Raw genomic sequence first — 20286 nt, 5'->3', positions numbered from 1 at the left:
TGAAAGTCATGCGTGACAGCGATTTTCCCACTATATATCATTGTGCAATTCATGTTTTATTGCGACTTCCCCACTATGCCCTTGTGAAATTCATGTTTGCAATTTCCACAGTATATGCCCTTGTGAATTTCGTGTTTGATTGCGGTTTCCCCACTATATGCCCTTGTGAAATTCATGTTTGATTGCGGTCTCCCCACTATATGCCCTTGCGAAATTCGTGTTTGATTGCGGTTTCACAACTATATGCCCTTGTGAAATTCGTGTTTGATTGCGGTTTCCCAACTATATGCCCCTCTGAAATTTATGTTTGATTGCGGTTTCCCCACTATTTGCCCTTATGAAATTCATGTTTGATTGCGGTTTCCACACTATATGCCCTTGTGAAATTCATGTTTAATTGCGACTTTAGCTCTTGCCCAGTAAATATATGCGACGGTGAAATTTATCATTTCTATTGATTTTTCTGTATATGCGCTTGTAAAAATCGTGTTACATTGCGATTTCCTCACTATATGCCATTGTTAAATGAGTGTTTTAGTGCGATTTGCTCACTATGCCCTTGTGAAACTGATCATTTATTGCGATTTCTTCACTCTGCCCTCGTGAAATTCATCTTTTATTGCGATTTCTCCACTATGCCCTTGTGAAATTCCTGTTTTATTGCATTTCTCCACTATGTCCTTGTAATTTCATTCTGTTTTCATATATCATCGTACTATTGAAGTTATAATGCATACGAGTAATTGAACAACACTCGAGTAGCTTACTTGCTTTCCATCACATCTATGCCATGACAGCTTGCCTCGAATTCTCGGATTTTCTCCACCTCAAAGACTATGCTGTGCCACACCGGCTCCGTCAAGCATATTTAGTACAGTTTGTGAAAACATGTCGTACAATATATGTCAAATAAATTGTGTTCAAGTTTTAAAGTATAGTATTACCCCCACCCACCCCTCCAAGCTGGATACTTTAGATCACAGTTCCATTCAACCTTCCACATGTCTCTATCACTCATTATCTCTTGTCCAGTAAACATATGGACTGGTCATAGTACGATATTTTCAAGAATCAGCTTTTATTATCAAAATGAGCTTACCTGGAGCATAGTTAAAATGGTTGGTACAAAATACTAAGCACTCGTTGAGTCATCTACAGTCACAATCTATAATTGTATTTAGTAGGAATTTATTTGATGCATAACACGGTCCATCACCTCAGATATAAGACTGACAAGATCTAACAATCGATATATGCATACCTTTACTTGATCGTGGTGATAAAGGTACATAGTCAAATTTTCCTGTCTAGATTAAAACGAACAATATTTACCATGTTATTTTGTGTAGTACCGGTAATTAATTTAAAAAATATCCACAGTAATTTCTGCTGGGACTGAAGGGAATGTGACGCATGAAATGGGTTCCAATCTTGCTTCTCGATTGTTAGTGAATATAGGTATTGTCAACACCTGTCTAGCCGCCCACGTAGGTGAGTACGTTAATAATTAAAATAAACAAATTTCATACGTAAATAAAATAAGCAGGATTTGCTACCAAAATTGAGCACATCAATTAATTTTTCAATAAATGCTAACTTATAAAAGAAGACAGGTACATTATAATTGCTGTATATGTATATTTTATATTCTTGTAACCAATTTGTCCCATTCAAAAGAACTGGGACAGTTATTAATCACAGAAGCCACTTTTGAATTAAGTGGAGCTCCTGTTTACATTTTTGAGAGGTTTCATCGACGTGATTGTTTGCCATATTTCAGGAATTCTGAATAATTGTTGACGGCAGCATGATTCATAATCATGTTATCCGAGTTAAGCTCCGACAAGATTTGGTCTAATTCCCACCAAACTGTCGATTTTGCAAACGCATGGACATTTTGGCATTTCTGGGTACTTTTGATAATGTTTGACTTGATAAAAATGGGGGCATTTGATATAGATTGACTTGATAAAGATGGGGACTTTTGATATAGGTTGACTGTATAAGGGTGACACTTTAGACAATCGTTAATTGGATAAAGGTGTGCTGTTAAGATACTAGTTATCTGGATACAGGTGTGGGCTTTTGATAATGTTCGACTGAATAAAAAAGTTTGTACTTTATATAACGGTTGACTGGATACAGGTGGGGACTTTTGATAATGTTCGACTGGATAAAAAAGTTTGCACTTTATATAATAGTTGAATGGATATAGGTGGGGGATTTTCGATAATGTTCGACTGGATAAAAGCGATTGTACTTTATATAATGATTGACTGGATAAAGGTGGACACTTCTGATAATGTTCGACTGGATAAAAAGATTTGTACTTTATGTAATGGTTTAGCGGATAAAGGTCGAGGCTTTACAGTATCACACAACCAACACTGAGACTTCACAGAATCTTTTGCATCATACATTATTCTGACAGCGTAACCGGTAAACTGTATTTTAACTTCTTATATGAATGTGAATATAGTTGAGACTCACGTGCAGGTTAGTTTTGTTTGAACTTTCTTGAACACCACTGACAATTCCTGAGGTTTAACTTTTTCAGAGTCACATTCTTTGAACAAGAAAACAACAAAACGTTTTGCATGGGGTCAAGTAGTATAGTGAATACGTCAGAGCTTTTCCAAATAAAAATGTACATACATATGTCTTATATTACTATTCAGTGTTTCGAATATCTATGACTGCGACTATTCAATTACTTTTTTAAAAGAAAAATCAAGCCATTCGTACAACATACGTCATGAAGACAAAACGGGCGCATGTGATGACCGTGGTCCCCACTTTCCGCACCTCCAGCCAACCAAAGTATTAAATAAAAATAAACAAAATTGGGTTACTGCATACACGCAAAATAATATAATAAACTTTTCCCCCTAAAAATCCACACACTGAATAGCCTTTGCCGCTAATGCATGTTCCGAGTGCCTCCCACCCCAACCTTATCCCCACCCATATCAGACGGGCACCTCCACCTTAATCCCCGCCCATGCCAGAAGGACACCCCGTCTAATCCCCCCCCCCAATGTCAGATGGACACCCCATGTCTAATCCCCAACCATGTCAGAAGGAACCGCGTTCTCCAAAATAAAATTGAGTGACCAATGATAAACGGGAACACCGAGTTGAAAATTTCTACACATATAAGGGAGATTTTTAGCCAAACTACCTACTGCATCAATCATATAAGTAATATATAATCTAATAAGTTCAATATATATATATATATATATATATATATATATATATATATATATATATATATATATGTTTCAAGAATATTAGTTATAATTCTGTAGTTAAGCCTAATTAATTTTTATTTTTCTTCTTCTTTCTAACTTTCTCTCTCCTTCAGGATGGACAGATCTTAAAATGTGCCAACAGTGTACATTTATGTACAATTAAAAAGTGCCGAAAGACTAGACTGTACACAAGTATGTTTCAAGCATTAGCTTATTTAAATTAATTTTGTATGTTAATCGTGCTGACTGCCATTGACTGAATAAATCTGACCTGTTCGTATTCGATATTCAGTGTCACCCACATATGTACACTCCAGGACAGGACTCAAAATATGCTGGGGAAAAGACTGGATTAAATAAAATACATATAAGGGGGCCATCCATTTAGTACGTACCCAAAAATCTGGCAAAGCGTGACCCCCCTCCCGTACACATGCGTACTTTTTTTACACACACACCCCACCTGCGTACGTAAGCTTGACGCACCCCCCCCCCATAGAACGTTCTACATTTGATCCACGCAGAAACGATCAAGGATTAATAATATTAACGTGTTTAATAAAACGTATTGTCCACCGACGTTCAATGTCTGCCTGCATCAAAGAAATAAGCTGCGTAACTTTAAAAAGTTTGTCTAGTGTCCGCTAAAATTCAAACACCAACTGAACTCTGTCGAACAGGTTACGTATGAGACAAATTATTATCGAGGTTTCACACACACGAACACCCGTTTCATATGCGTACTTACATTATCAGTAGACACCCCCCCCCCCACACACATACACAAGCGTATGCATTTGGATTAACACCCCCCTCAATGCGTACGTACTAAATGGACGGCCCCTAATACTATAAACTGTTAAATTTGAACTTTTATCACACTCATAGTCATGTATGGAAACGATAGGCAAAATCGGGGATGTGCGCGTATTTAATGCAAATATAAAGTATGTGTGTATGTATGTGCGTGTATGCCTGAGTGTCTTGAAATATCATATTTGGATACAGCTTGCGTACCGACTGCAAACTAGCCCGTGAAACATAATTCACGGTTCAATGGAGAAAGTAAATAGACAATATCCTAAAATGGAAAATTCAAAAGGATTCAAATCTTTATTATACTTCTTTTTATTGACTTAGTAATAAAGATTTAACCTAGTTGATTCAGAATGAAATAAACCCACATCTAGTCGAAAGTATTTGCCTTAAAATATAGAATAAACAATTTTTTGAGTAGATATAAGTAAATATTTCACTTGTGAATTGCAAGAATTTCATAGTGGCAACACAATGTTTCACTTCAATCGTAAACTTTTCCTGATATCTACTCCAAAAATCGTGAATATATCCTCTCTCTGTGGCTACGTCTATGTCTTTGTCTATGTATGTATGTATGTATGTATGTATGTATGTATGTATGTATGTATGTATGTATGTATTCTGGACTTAGTGAAGTTTATTTGACGCAATTATTATGAATATCAATAGCATTACAGTGATTTAAATGCATGACGCAAGAAAGTTTTAATATTAATCATTTCTTATGTGAATCAATTCTTTCTTCGTTGACATCATCATGGAGAGAAAGACACACACACACACACACACACACATATACATAAATACATACATACATACATATGGGCACATGGTCAAGAAACAACAAAGGTATATAAAAGGAAAGAAAAACATCTGAGATGAATCAAGTATTAGTTAGATTTCCTACTGTTTGACGACGTTGACTGCAAGGTCATAATTTTGAAGAAAAGATGAGTAGTTCTCTCTCTCTCTCTCTCTCTCTCTCCGTATACCAATATCAGCCAAATAGTGACTTAACTACTTTGACTCGATACGTGCATACATTTATGTTGAATACACTTAAGTCCCCACTAACTGTAATCGGCACGGCACCTCTTCCAAGTGTTTGCTCATAACGTCACCTTTTAGTGACCTCCGAGTAAACAACATTACAAATGTACATTTTTCTCGGACATGGTAATAAATTCACATGCCATTAAAGCTCAGTGGTTGAGTGGAAAAGGGAAAATTAATTTTATCTTAAACATGTTGGCAGCCGTTGAAAGTGATACGGAAACTTTCAAAAAGAAGTTCAATCTTGTTTCATGTCATTTGATATCCAGGCACGGTTTAATAGTATTTGTCAACCAGCTTTATTATATAAAAAAAACATGTGAATAATTTTAAATGGTTAAGCTGAAACTCAATAATCACCACTCAGAATTTAAAATAGTTGTTTATTTCTCTGTGTGTATTAAATTACCTCTGTAACTAAAAAAAGACAGGTAGGTAGATAGGTGGGTGGGTATTGAGATGAATAGAAAATTTGTCTTGAAAAGAACGATTTTATTTGTATTGGTGAGCATAACACTATTTTGGTTTGGCTGATCTATTTATTGGTGTGCTTAAGGGACACACCTCAAAAGTTTGCTTTGCTCTGGCTATTATTCGACATAGCAATGGTTTGGTTAGTCTATTTATCAGTGTCCATAAGTGTTGTTGTTGTTGTTGTTGTGGGGTTTAACGCCATTTTTCAGCACACGATAGGCCATACATGGCGGCCAGTATTAACGGTGGAGGAAGAACCCGGGAAAACCTCGGAAAGAACCACCGACCCACGAGAAGCTACTGGCAAGCTTTCTCACATACCCACACTGGCTGAATCTGAGACTCGAACCTGCGCGGACAGAGGTGTCCATAAGTGACGCTCAACAATGTTTGGTTTGGTTGATCTGTTTATTGGTTTGGTTAAGGGACACACCACACAATATTGGTTTGCTTTGGCTATTTATCTATAAGGGACACACAGCAATGGTTTGGTTTGGTTAGTCTATTTATCAGTGTCCATAAGTGACGCACAACAATGTTTGGTTTGGTTGGTCTATTTATTGGTGTGCTTAAGGGACACACCACATCATTTTGGTCTGGTATGGCTATTTATCGATGTGTCTATAAGGCCATACAACAATGGTTTGGTTTTGGTTTGGTTATTTATCGGTGTGCATAAGTGACGCACAACAGTGTTTTGGTTTGCTTGGGCTATTTATTGGTGTACATAAAGGACACACAACAGTGTTTGGGTTTGGTTGGGCTATTTATTGGTGTACCTAAGGGACACACCACAATATTTTGGTATGGTTGGGCTGACACACAATATTTGTTTTTAGCTAAGCCGATTTGTATATTTTTTCCCATAAGGCGCTTTTGAACTCTAACATTAATTTATCCAAAAAAAGTATAGCAATGGGGAAGAAGATCGCTCTATTGCAAACATTTCTGTAGCTGAATTGGAGAAAGAAATAGTTGCTATGAACTAAAAGCTACCCTTTTTCTATATTTGATTTGCTGATATTTTTTGGACCTATCTGAAAGAAAAGCCCAAGAGCTTCTTCGCTGAATGTATAGCCACCGTTAATCAATTAAAATTAAAACTAAAATTAATAAAGAACTTGGCGATCTCTTAAATGTAACAATATACTAGGGAAATACCTTTGAAATTTGAGATAACTGAGATAATCTGGATATTAGAGTAAATGCCAAGCAGAACAGTCATTCCTCCATTGCTACATTAAATTAATTTTCATTCGCATCATACATAGAGGAGTTTTCATAAATCCCAAATACCCAAATTAATCAAGAGTTCCATCAATAAACATTTTTTTGATGCTTGTTCGTTGGTTTCCGCAGTACTGGGGGAAAAAAGAGGTTACAAAATAAGGTAACTTGAAAAGGGAAAATGAACTCGGAGTCATTCAGAAGAATAAAGGCTCGCAATAAATCACATGAAATAATTCCGTTCAATATCCATTTCCATTTACTTTTAGCCTCTGCAACAAAGTAGCGAGAGAAAATATTATGCAATTTTCAGCGAAAACTTTTTTGAAACGTTTGAAACATGCACTTTATTTTATAAAGGAAATAAAGACATAAGAGATACAAATTACTGGCTATCATCCAACCTAGTTGTTTTAAGCGTGAAGTTAATGGTTGCAACATGTATGATTTTTTAATTAATTCAGACAAATCTTGAAAACAGGTATACATTTTTAAACTAAATAACATCCTTCACGACTAACACAAACTATTATGTGTATTGTGTATTGTTTAAACTGTAAAAAAGCAGCAAGTAGAGGAAACCGATTTAAATGTACGCAGTAGGGATTCTTTCGAACATACGAACGCAGAGGCAAATAAAATATCTGTCATAAAAACTTAAGCTGATCACAAGCGTACAGAAGAAACAGAGAATAAAAATTATGGCTTAATTGTTTAAGGGCTTAAGTTAGTTTTGAAATTCCATCGGCTGTGTAACATTGACCTTAGACTTGTGCATATTTAAAAAAAAATATAAATTTGGATTTATAAATTTTGTTTTTTGGTATGTCTTTCCTCAAAAAAGAAAGAAATAGAATGGCAACATCTTAAGTGTCTAATTTTAATTAGCCAAATCCAGACATGACATGAATAAAATGAAAATGTGTAAATGTAAGTGCTGAGCATATTCATTCTATATTCGTTTTAATTTTTCAAGATGGCTTTGATATTGAACGCGATCTATAGACTTTGTTTTCTGGTAAATAATTAGGTCGAAAAATGGGTATGGTTAACGCTTTTTTCATATCAAGGTGGGCCTTGTAAATGAAACTTATTCCAGTCGTAAAAAATAAATAAATAAATCATTCACATCATTCACGGCGTTAAGACTTGATAACATAACTACAAGGTACAAAAGGTTAGTCATAAAAACATCCTTGAAATATTTTACTAATTGAACAACTCATTTGTCACTCTTTATACATACATCAGGAATCCTTTATGTGCCGACCTTTATCAAATATAATGACTAGTTAATTTTCAAAGGTCATCAGATTACCTATTACCTAGCAGTAGTAAAATGGTGTGCCTCATAATTAGGAAGTAGAAAAGACTACATCGCATATCCTTGTGTACAAGGCGTTGGCAGTTGCAAGCAGGACCATATAATAGAGATAGATCTACAGTCAAATTGTATGATGTCAGATTTGGATATCGGCAGCTCTCTGATGCATGCGCGTTATATGATGGGAAATATATAGGATGCACGTTATGTGCAGGTAATTATATACAGGATGCGCGTTAAAGACAGACTACTGAAGAGCAAGAATTGGACAAAACCAAACCATGTGGAATGGCGAAGACCTTGGGATTGAAAACGCAATATTGTGATGTCATACTTTTTCAACAAACTTCTTGGAAACTAATAAGAAGCTTGTAGCAGAAATTTTTTAAAGCCAAGCAGTTACTCGACAAGTAGAGGTGTGTGTGTGTGTGTGTGTGTGTGTGTGTGTGTGTGTTTTGAGAGAGAGTTTACTTATATATGAATATATGAGGCAGGATAGATAGATAGATAGATAGTTAGATAGACAGACAGACAGACAGATAGATAGATAGATAGATAGATAGATAGATGAAAAGACAGTCTAATTTGAAAGAAACGGCGTAATCATGCTATATAGATTTATATATTTATTTATAGGAACACGTAATTAACCAACGAAAGAAGGAAATAGACCGAAAAGGAAAATAAGAAAAATAAAGACTGAAGTGGAAAAAATATGGAAATGTAAAATAAAGAATAAAAAGCGGATGGAAATGAGGGAAAGACATATTGTGAAAGAATTGCAAAGAAAGAGAAACAAGAGTGATCGTGGAAACTACAAAGTGGAGAAAGATAAACGAGACTATCTCAAAAGGACTGACGCCCTACTAATAAAAATAATTTTATTCAATTAAAGATTAGGCCGTTTCTTTTGCATTAACTGTTAAGTTTTGAAACCATCTCTGACATTTTGTTTCTTCAGTGATAACCTTATGTCCAACATGACCACTGTGGTGGCCATATTTAAAGCAAGATCGGCATCGTTTTCATTTAAGATGAACCAGACTACATGAGAATTCTGGTAAAAATGCCATGTCGATAAGACCATCCATTTAAGAGGAGTGGTCATTACCAGGTACTTTAAGACTGATGTCATGGCGGCCATATCGTGTGTCAGATCGGCACTGTATTTTACTACTTAATTAGGACCAACACTAGAGTTACAAGACTTCATAAACACTATGGAGAAAACCAAACATTGTTATTAGAGAAGAGTAGCCAGAATGTTCAGGCCAAGCGGTACCAGTTTCATTCAGGACCAACTAGACCTAGGGATGAATGATTGCGTAAAGTTACTTGGGAGTCTTCCTAGAAGTTTAGGAGGAGGAGGAAGAACAATGACAAATATTTGCTAACGGACGGGCGGACGAAGACGTCGTACAATGGGCTATCCAATAAGCTATTTCTAGTTTATGATCAGTAGCGCAAACAAGCAGGGAATAAACTCAGAACACTAAATCCATTAGAGCAAAGATTCCAGAGTTGAAACAAATACCCTGATGGCTTCAAATGTTAAAAACTATTTGCATTGATATACGTATCACGTTATCAGTCACCATAATGCATACGTTCGATAGATAGGGCTTCTTTGCGATTAGAGTTATTGAAAATGTTCTAGGCCCATTATAAAGAAACCATTGTAATTATTCAGATCATTGAAGCTAGAGTAAACAGCCTGAATATAATATCTGTTTTATCAATTCAGTCAAACTGCTACTAATCATCACACGAACATAAACCAGTAGTATTATCAACACAAAACGAGCACCCTCAATATATAAACTAGTGTCCTTCAAAGTGCAACGGGCTCTAGAGAATGAGAAGAGAGAATAGTGTATGGTATAACCATCTTGATGCTAAAGAGTATAAAAAGAGGATCTAATGGCGAGAATAATGTACGGTATAACCATTTGAGCTTAAGGAGTATAAAAAAGGGGAGGGGGATACAGCAAACACAAAATGGCGAAAATAATGTACGGTATAACTATATGAGCTTAAAGAGTATAAAAAAAGGGAGGGGGATACAGCAAACACAAAATGGCGAAAATAATGTACGGTATAACTATATGAGCTTAAAGAGTATAAAAAAGGGGAGGGGGATACAGCAAACACAAAATGGCGAAAATAATGTACGGTATAACTATATGAGCTTAAAGAGTATAAAAAAGGGGAGGGGGATACAGCAAACACAAAATGGCGAAAATAATGTACGGTATAACTATATGAGCTTAAAGAGTATAAGAGGGGATATAGTAAATACCATCTTGGCTAGTTAATGTTCCGATATGTTAACCCTATCAACACATTGGCGGATAGAGCAGATATTTCTGTGCTTCGGGTCTGTGAATGTCACTGGATGCAGCGGCAAGCCACCGTATCCAGTCAAATTAAGTTGTTCAAATTTGAACACTGTTCCTACATGTTCGAGACAAGGAGAGCACGCCACTTGAATGGACTCATAAATAAGCAAATTTCCACAAACAGTTTATGTTTGTACAAACACCTTTCACTCAAATACACCTGAAATGGCTGCTCTCTAGTACGTAGTCACACTTTCAATGTTAAACTTACGAAGTATTCTTTTAAAGTCATATGCCTCCACCATTTTTGGCCGATGTACAATGCACCACTGTTACATGCTACTTGTTAGATGGCAGTACACAGTAAGTGAGGCAACTCATGAAATCCAATAGACGTCATTAGGACAAAGCACTAAAATATCTGCTCTATCCGCCAATATGTAGACAGGGTTAACGTATTGAAACATTGGCTAGCGAAGATGAGTAAATACCAAATGGCGAGAATAATATACGGCATAACTACTTGAGCTTACAAGGTATAGTAAATACAAAATGGCGAGACTAATGTAAGGGATAACTATTTGTACTTATAGAGTATAAACTGGGGATCTACTGAATCCAAATGGTGACAATAATGTATGATAGACCTATTTTGATCTTAAACAATATAAAATGTGATATATTTAAAACAAAAAAAGTGAAAATAACGTAATGTGTAACTATTTTGATGTTAAGCAGTACAGAGTCAACGATTTGTACAATCAATAGGATTGTCTTGATGAAGCTAGAATGAGTTATCCTGATTTTTCCTTAATTTTAAATAACTGGACGAAACAGTTTGGCTCTGTCAATCTGAATTTGCAGCAGCTGATTTAGATGCGTTCCGGTAATTACGTCTACTCATTTGCAGGTAAAAATAACACTCTTTTCTATGTAACCTCCCCCTTAAAAACCAACGAAATTTGGTTATTTTAAGCAGAAAACACTGATCGCGTTAGAAACAATTAAGGAGCTGAGTCTGATTAGAGAATATGTTCTGTAATGATGTCTTCCTTTCACGATCAAGCATTAAATAAAGTAAATAGAAAGTGAAAGATTTTGCCTTGAGTGGTTATTTTTTCGAGTGCAAATTTTACATGAATTTGAATAGATTTTTTGCTTTTAAATGCAACAAAGAGAATAAATGTGACTGCAGAAAACTGACTCAGCTTTAAAAATTTCGAAAGTTAACTTTCGTCACAAAATATATTTTATTTTATTTTATTTCAAGCGGCTATGTATATAACGATATGATGGAGTATAGCTATTATCATAATTAATACAACTTTAAAATAAGAAAATAACTATCTGTATAAGGTTAAATTGCACATCAGCACAATGCTGGCCATATAGTGCCAGATGTGTCTAGGTATATCCCCAAACGGTATACTGAACAAAGATAAAGGCTAAAAGGGTAAAATCCTTTTAATCGAAAATTTGGGGCCAATAACATATCTTTAAAAAATAAGAAAACAATGAGACCAACGCATCTGGAACAACATCACGAGACACATTCCAGGTAAAACGGTTGAACCCGTCGTCACCTATTACAACAGACGGACACGTCATGCCTATTATGCATTACTAGCCAGAAGGGAGGAAAATGGGAAAGCTAGCAAAACGAGAAACACTAGGCCTGAGAGACCGATCTACCGACAGACAGACATACTAAGTGTGAGTACACTGAGTTTAACAGCAGCCTAACGCAGTTCTTGCTGTATAATGTCCCAGTCAAAATTACGTTTTTTTTCAAATGTCAACATAAAAATTGCAACAATTTTAAAGGAAGTTACACTTTGAAAACAAAAGTCGATGTGTACTCCTAAGAAGATGAATAATAAAGGTGTTCCAAATTTTCGTTAAAACGTGTATACAATAATACAAAGATAACAAATGTAAAATCCTTCAAATATAGAAAGCAAAAATTTGTTTTAAAAACCAACCATTTATATATAAAAACGGAAAAGATTTCCCCTGGTGACATTTCATCAAATATCATATTTGTCGAGTTTACTAAACTTTTTTGTCAGGGTAAAAGTCAATAGAAGAAGAAGTGTTCCATTAAGTATTCTAATATATTGTTTTACAACCACTTACTCATGCTGTGTCAGGAGCACGGGCCACTTAACCGGCCACATACCACAATGCGTATATCCTGTGACACTAAATTTCGACGTCATGACATTAAATTGTTATCGAAGTGCCAAACTTTCACCTTTTAGGAGAACGATAAATGCTCTCTCAATGCCAGAAGTAAATTTTGGGTAAGCCTTTTAGTAGGTTGAAGTATTGAATGCGATGCATGCATTGCACCCGAGGTGTGTTAATTCACGTTTCCTGCACTAATTTCAGTCCATCCAACTTTAAAACATTCTTCTAAAACATTTGGGAAGGCAGAGGGGTATAGTGTACTTATACACTGTCATCGAATGCTGTCTGGAGAAGCTGAGAAACGGGCACGTTTTCTGCTGCTCCCATTCAACACATGTCCGCCACTAACAACACAAGAACATTCAGAAATCTTATGTTTGCATATATATATATATATATATATATATATATATATATATATATATATATATATATATATATATATATATATATATATATATATATATGTATTTCGTGCACCCATCCTGTGCAGTACCTGTGGCGACATTAACAATTACCAAAATTTTGCATCTCTCAACGCCCTGTTATGGCTAAGAACCCCAAGTATGTGTTTTTGTTCTTTCTACGCCTCTGCAATTCAAAGATTAACAAGAACGCTAAATAGAAGACACTCGTGACCGCATATTAAAAGTGTGGAGACATGCTGCTTGGCTTTGGGGATCAAGAAAAACATGTATCAATGACATCTAAACGCGTGTTATTAACTATTTTCATGTAGCCCCCACCCCCCAAAAAAAAAAATCGTTCGCTAGTTCGTGTCTTATTGTTCATCGCAACTTAATTTTTTGAACGATAAAACAAAAGTATTCTTGGTTAATCTCAGTTGTATTGATGCCACTGCTGATGTGCTATTTATGGTGTATTTTAATAATACACAATGGGACTCTGAAGGATCTATTATTCATCAGCATTTTTAAAGGCTGTACAAGAATACATACTGAGTAAATCGCCTTCTCGAAGCGTATTACAAAACAGCCTCTCCAGGCCCCAATTTTTAACCAATATAAGACTTGAGGTTATGTATAGACTACCGCCAAAGACGTTTGATTGGTCAATATTGGTCTGCATTAAGGCAGAAATTGTATTGGTTAAAATTTAGGCAGACTCCAACTTGCGCCAATCAGAGGTCGCTGAAACAAAGGCTTAATCTTGAGTCCAAGCTTATATTCTGTTAATAAAGTCAAGTCCTAATTGGCTAAACGTCAAAGATGATGAAATTGCTGTGTAAATAAATAAAATCATTTGCTGTGAAAAAATTTCTTTCCCCTTTCCAATTGTTTGGGTTCATAAAAGTAATTGTAAATACGTTCCTTCCTATTGAAGCCACAATGAACCATCTCGTATTGACAATCTCGCTTTTTTTCGTACCAACTTGGCATCCTAGCTTTGAGCCATTTTAGACCATTTGGAACCCACCGGTGTATATACAATTATCTTTGGGATGTTTTCATTCCTCAATAAATGATAAAAGTGTGTCGAGAAGTAAGATTATATACATGAGATCATTGAAAGTTTAATAGCTCGTCACAGGAAGGACAAATAACTTTAATTTATGATTACCGTCTTTATTACCAACAAAGTAAGTCTAGTATACATTTCAATATGGCCTTCAAATATATGTGTATTAATGAATGTGTGATTGGACACATCATCAAAGACTCGAACTTAAAAAGATTTTGTTGACCCGATTCAGAAACTTAACATCAAAGATAAAATCTACTTTATGCGCAGAAAGTTTGCTCATAGTCACAAATATCTTGTGTATACTACATTTAAACAAGTGTAACTGTGGATTTCTAGGCAGATATTTGCCATAAGCCGGGGTATGACAGTATAATGGAAGGAAAGTTTGTCATTAACTGTAGAATTTAATATTTACACGAAAATGGTTTAATATTTAATTATACGTTAGAAAGGAAAGGAAAGGAATATATGCAATCCCTAAAAAAGCTTTAACATAAAAAAATGTTTTAGGTTTGAAGTTCGTTCAAGCATATCTGGGAGTTGTTATGCAAGCATGGAAATGGTGTAATAACCCTTGGGACCACTAGGCATACATTAGCCCGACTCATCCCGTCCGAAAGCAAATACTAATGCCATGCTGTTATTCCATTTAAAGTTGTCATCCTTCATTTTGGCGAGGTTCCCTTTCCAGTTCAGCTATTAATTCACCATGTGCGATGCGGTGGTTCAGTGGTTAGCGTGTCAGACTTGCGATCAGAAGAGTGTTCGTTCGAATCCTGTCCAGACTCAAACAGTTTCGGCAGGTTAGAGCTTTCACGTGTTGATATGCCGTTAAACACGATTGGCCAAAATTATTTCTTCATTTATTATTTTTTGCAGTGTTAGTATTCGATAATTACTAATCGTGCAAGTGAAAGTTGTAAACCTAAGTTACATGACATCAAACTTTGGTCTGCATTCAACACTTGATATGCCTTTTTATTTTATTCGGCTGCAATGATGCATGCTAACCTTTGAGTAAAGAAAAGTCTCAAGACTAAGAATTTAAAAATGAAAATCTAAATCCCCGCTAGAGTGACCTATTTATCCTGGAATATTATTGAACGTGCCAAGAAGCATCCACCAACAAATGTGCACGTCTCTGCAATCACTAGTGCTCCAGAAACTGGCCAAAACACAAAGCGTTCGTATTGAACTGAGAAAGACACACGCAGTGCAAATGTGAAATGACTGCTGCCAACAATGCCTCAGAAAATGACCAAAACAGCTGTGAAGGACGGACGACTGAGTGTATGTATGTATGTATGTCTGTCTGTCTGCATGCATGCATGTATGTATGTATGTATGTATGTATGTATGTATGTATGTATGTATGCACCTTTCCACCCATCCAGCCATCCATCTATCTATCCTCTCTTCGTGTTACCTACAGGCCAATTAGATAGATAGATAGATAGATAGATAGATAGATAGATAGATAGATCATAAAGCATTCCCTGAACTGCGCAAAAGTGGTTTATAATTTAAATTTATTAGTCTGTTGTCACTAAGATAGTAAATTATTTGATTATTGATAACTGATACAAATTGTTACACATCACAATTATTATTATTTTTTTTGGGGGGGGGGGATTTTACAAAAACCGTAAGACCTTAATTAAATTAGTATGTGGCAGATAAAATCAAATATTAATGAATACAAAGAGCTGTACCGGCATTTTTTCTCTCTCGCAAGAACGGTCATCCGCGAACAGTTTTCATTTTTATAGGATAAAATTATAGAAGTCAATAAAATATCGTTAACAATGTACGATGAAAGTGGATGGGTACACAATGTACGATGAATAATGGACGATGAAAGTGGATGGGTACACAGGCGTTCCCTCCTTGGACTGTGCCCTACAAATTTACAAATCGGGAAAGCAAATGTGCCACACCTGAGGTAAAATTCAAGTCAGATGAATAAATAATGTACCATACGAATCCTATATACAAACATAATGTACTCCACGGGCTTATGAATATTAAATCGTCAGCTATTATCTACGTATTCCGTATTATTGATTATTTTTTACAAGATATATAAAATAACTTGAAAGCGCTGAATACACAAGTCTTGTCATTTCAAACGGAGGTGTTGAATTCTTGTGAAGTATATACAATGTAGATAATTCAAGCACACTATTTGTGCATTAAATTTAAACCAGTTTTCTATCCCGTTATATAGCCTAATTGCAACCCTAGGGGATGTGTAGAAGCAGATAAAGGACATTTATGCAAGCCAGACAAAAGGTTGTCATAATTCAGTTGTGCACTGGTGATTATGAAGCATTTAACATTAAATTATCAGGCTGACCTGGCCCTACATTAAGTGTAATAGAACAGCACATTCTGATTACCGCAGTGGTCCCTCCGTATAAGACTAACCAGTATAGAGCGCTCCTTCATATAATACGGATATGGTTACGGATTCTGTTTTGGGACTGAATGCAGGTTTTATATTGAACCCTCCTTATTATCAAATGACATCACTTATAACGCGGTACACTTTCAATGGCTCCCCATAACAGACTGCTGATGATCATAATAAACATAATTTAATGAGAAAATTTACTTCAGTATTATATTATTTCTGTCTCAAGAAAAGGAAATTGTGTAGAAATATTGGCTTTGATACAGTTTAGGAGAACAGTATAATAATATTGGAACATGTAATGGGAAGATTTTTATAACTTATAAATAATATTGGAACATGTAATGGGAAGATTTCTATAACTTAAAAATAAATTTGAAACATGTAAGGAGAAGATTTCTAAAGCTTATACTCATCCATGAAAAGAGGTTCTAGTAAATATATTATATTGAGGTACTGATGCACAATAAGTGTGGTCTTCTTTTCCTTCTTTTTTCTATGCTGTTGTAGTCGTATTTTTAAAAAAAGGAAAACTAAACATGAAAGTGAATTACGACGCTTGTGTGTATAAGTAAAGGTGTGTGTGTGTGTGTGTGTGTGTGAGAGAGAGAGAGAGAGAGAGAGAGAGAGAGAGAGAGACTTACTATTTAAGTTTATATTCTTCAAATCTTTTGGATTTCGAAATGACGTCAAGTGCCGTCTGATAATTCTCATTTGATCGTTCTTTTCTTTTTCCTGGGAAATAGGATTAGCACAGAGAGATTCCGATTGTTCTTTTTCGCCCGCTGTATCATCACCAGTGATAGGGGAAGTTCCAGTACTAGTTTCCGTACCTTCTTTTTCCCAGCACTTACCCCTGAATTCATTCATCGTTGGCGTCCTTTCTGCTTCGCCTGAAACCACGTTAAATGCATCTCCTTGCCCTTGGTTTAGAGATTTTCCACATACAGACAGACCGCTGGATTTTTTCTCCATGTTTGGTCTACCATTTGTCTGTTTCAAGTGAATCATGGCCTCACTAAAAGATTTCCGGTACTGGATCTTTTGGTGTCCGGCCCCTGCGGCTCCTGGAGTTACCGCCGGTTTCCGTAGTAAAAGGGCTTTCGTAAAGGGAGAAGGTTCTCTTGAAGGTTTTTGCTTTTCATACGCATCATCATTTAATGGTTCTGCTCTAGAATGAATATTTCCACACACAAAACCCTCGTCGTCAATATCCTTTCGCATATCATCTTCGCTAGATTTTTGAATTAATGAAGAAGGTGAAGAAACATTTCTATTTTCAAGCATCCTTCTTCCACAAATTAATGATGCAGGTTGGCTGATGTTGGCCTGAGGTGGCCAGCACGAATGCTCATTGATTGTTAATTCCTCCTCTAGGCGCCGTACAAGAGTATCCGTGCTTAAAGAGACTTGAGCTTGTGAAATGGAATGGGGCGCAACGTCTTTAGGTGGTGGTGGTGATCTTGGATCCCCCCTTTCGTCACTACTGTACCCAGAACTGGACCTATCCCACGTGACATTACTCTTTGGTGAGGGAGACCTTACCTCATCTTTGTACATTTTGGATCCACTCGACGCCTCAGAAACAACTGACATAGTTTTAGATGTTTTTGAGCACCAGTCAACCACGTTTGCGAATCCAAGATTATTAAATTCGTAGAGAGTCCTTTCTCTAACTAATTCACCCAGAACAGTGTGTTTTGTATTCTCAGAATTGTCTCTTTGTTTCAAAGTACTCTCTTCTGACGTAGATTGTATTCCACCAGCTTTTGCTTCAATATGTATATCATGAGCTTTCGCTTTTCCTACTGCCGGCAGTTCGATGTATGATTTAAGTTTACTTACGTTATCAGGGTGAGGATCTTTCCCATTCTGGTTATCTTCCTCTGTTGGTTTAATTCCTGGTCCAATATTTAACTTTGTTTCGTTATCTTTTCTTTCTGGAATATCGCCATTACTGACGTTAGGAACATTTATTGCGCCATGTTGATAATTATGTTGGTCTAAAAGTCTCCGAATTCGCGAACTATCTGGCTGTGCAGGGAGAAGACGTTTATTTTTAGTTAATATTCCTTTTAAGGCGCCACTAGCTGTTCCTGGGTAAGAAGGCAATTTCCGCTCTTTTCCTTCAAGCGATCTACCACTGCCACTACCTTTTTCTCTCTCCAGTAAATTAAAGGACACCGATCGATGAAGTTTCTGCTGTTGTGCTTCACCACTCTCGATTTCACTCATGTCTGTCAAAGATCCATATTTCTTGTGAATGTCATCAGACCCAGCTCCCCTGGGGCCAGAGAAAGGTAATGTTTTAGCCTTTGCCGTGTGCCTAACCCACTGGCGGCAATCTCCGTCCGAATCGGAATCTTCCAGCGCGTGTAAATGAAGGGAACCAATTGTGGTATACAGACTCGACATTAAGATGTTTTCACAAGGTTCAAAAGCAAATATTTCTACATATCGAGTGAAGGGTTGTTTGCCTATTGTGAGTGAAAGGCCGAATAACCCTTACCAAAATATCTCCACTCACTACCTTCCGTGGTAAGTATACAGAATACACTATAGTACGATATTAGCTACACTCTGGGTCGAACCGTATTGTGGCTAGTGTATTAATCATTTAATCTCTCACAACATCCTTTGTACGAACTAAACCAGCTTTACAAAATTGTGTTAGATTAGGAATAAACAGATCTCCCTCATAATGTGCCAACCGGCAAGTCGCACTATCGGCATTCAGCCATGAATTGGGTAAAATCGATATGTCAGGTATCAAAACTAATATTTGGCACAGATCCTTCCAAAGGCTGCAGAGTCCTTTTAAAGTTTCGCAATTATAGACTCTGTTGTAACTATCTACACATTATATGCTCTCTTCTACAACCCTAGAACATCGTAAACCCATATCTACCGTAGCATAATGTACCAGCATATCCGTGTCAACGGTGTCTGATGTACACCGTAGATAGAACAAACATTAAAATCTGCCAGCGACAGATCCGAGTCAATTCCGTTCGTGTTCGCAGTAGGACGTACTCGATGCTTGCAGAAATACGGTATTACCCAGGTGTAGGCAATGTATCAACTTGTGTCCGATCCAAAAATTTATAGCCAAACAAAAGAGGCTTGACTTGGACTAATTTCGGAAGTTTTGAAGAGATGGGCTGTAAATCACATTGAAATACCGAAGAATATATAATCCAGTGAACGTTTATGCTAGCCGGTCGATGTACTGTGACAAAATTTTATCGTGAATTACAAAATCAATAAAACGTAGATACGTTTTAAAAGCCCGGAACACCTAACCTTGAAAGCAATTAAGTTTGTATCTGTCAAACATCAGCTGAAATAGGACTGAGTAGAATGTGTACAGTTATTTATTAAGGAACAGGGACACTGCATTGAAACAAAACCGTACTAATCAGAAACTAATCCGCGTAGATACTGATAGCGAACATTTGTAAGGAATTCCATCAGTCATGCGGAAGTTTCACCAAAAAAACTTTTATTTTTCATCATCATAATGAGATCTCCGAACAACTTTCTCACTTCTTGATTTAGCAGCTAACTGTTTATTGAAAATTCAGGAGACGTCCAGAAATGAAGTGAGGCTTTTATTTTCATGAATATCGTTGAAAAGAGATACCTGTTTTATATATGAGAAAGGGGCCCCGAGTTGCCGAGTGGTCTAAAGCGTTATCCGTTACGGAT

The 20286-nt window shown here is 36.3% G+C and overlaps 1 protein-coding gene across 1 annotated transcript in view; it reads right to left on the bottom strand.

Annotated features, from left to right (window-relative positions):
- Positions 1-19765, bottom strand: part of LOC149779735 (uncharacterized) — a 36157-nt gene extending 16392 nt beyond the window's left edge. Inside the window, exon 1 of the mRNA XM_089940595.1 lies at positions 17223-19765. Within this exon, the coding sequence (XP_089796721.1) occupies positions 17223-18993 (1771 nt within the window). The 5' untranslated portion in view covers positions 18994-19765. The remainder of the gene's footprint in view (positions 1-17222) is intronic.
- Between the last annotated feature and the right edge of the window lie 521 nt (positions 19766-20286).

This window comes from Sinohyriopsis cumingii, chromosome 17 (genome assembly GCF_028554795.1).
Source record: "Sinohyriopsis cumingii isolate HCF-2022 chromosome 17, ASM2855479v2, whole genome shotgun sequence".
NCBI classification, from domain to species: Eukaryota; Metazoa; Mollusca; class Bivalvia; order Unionida; family Unionidae; genus Sinohyriopsis; species Sinohyriopsis cumingii.
Note: the sequence above shows the minus strand (reverse complement) of the source record. Positions and strands in the feature narration are given on the sequence as shown.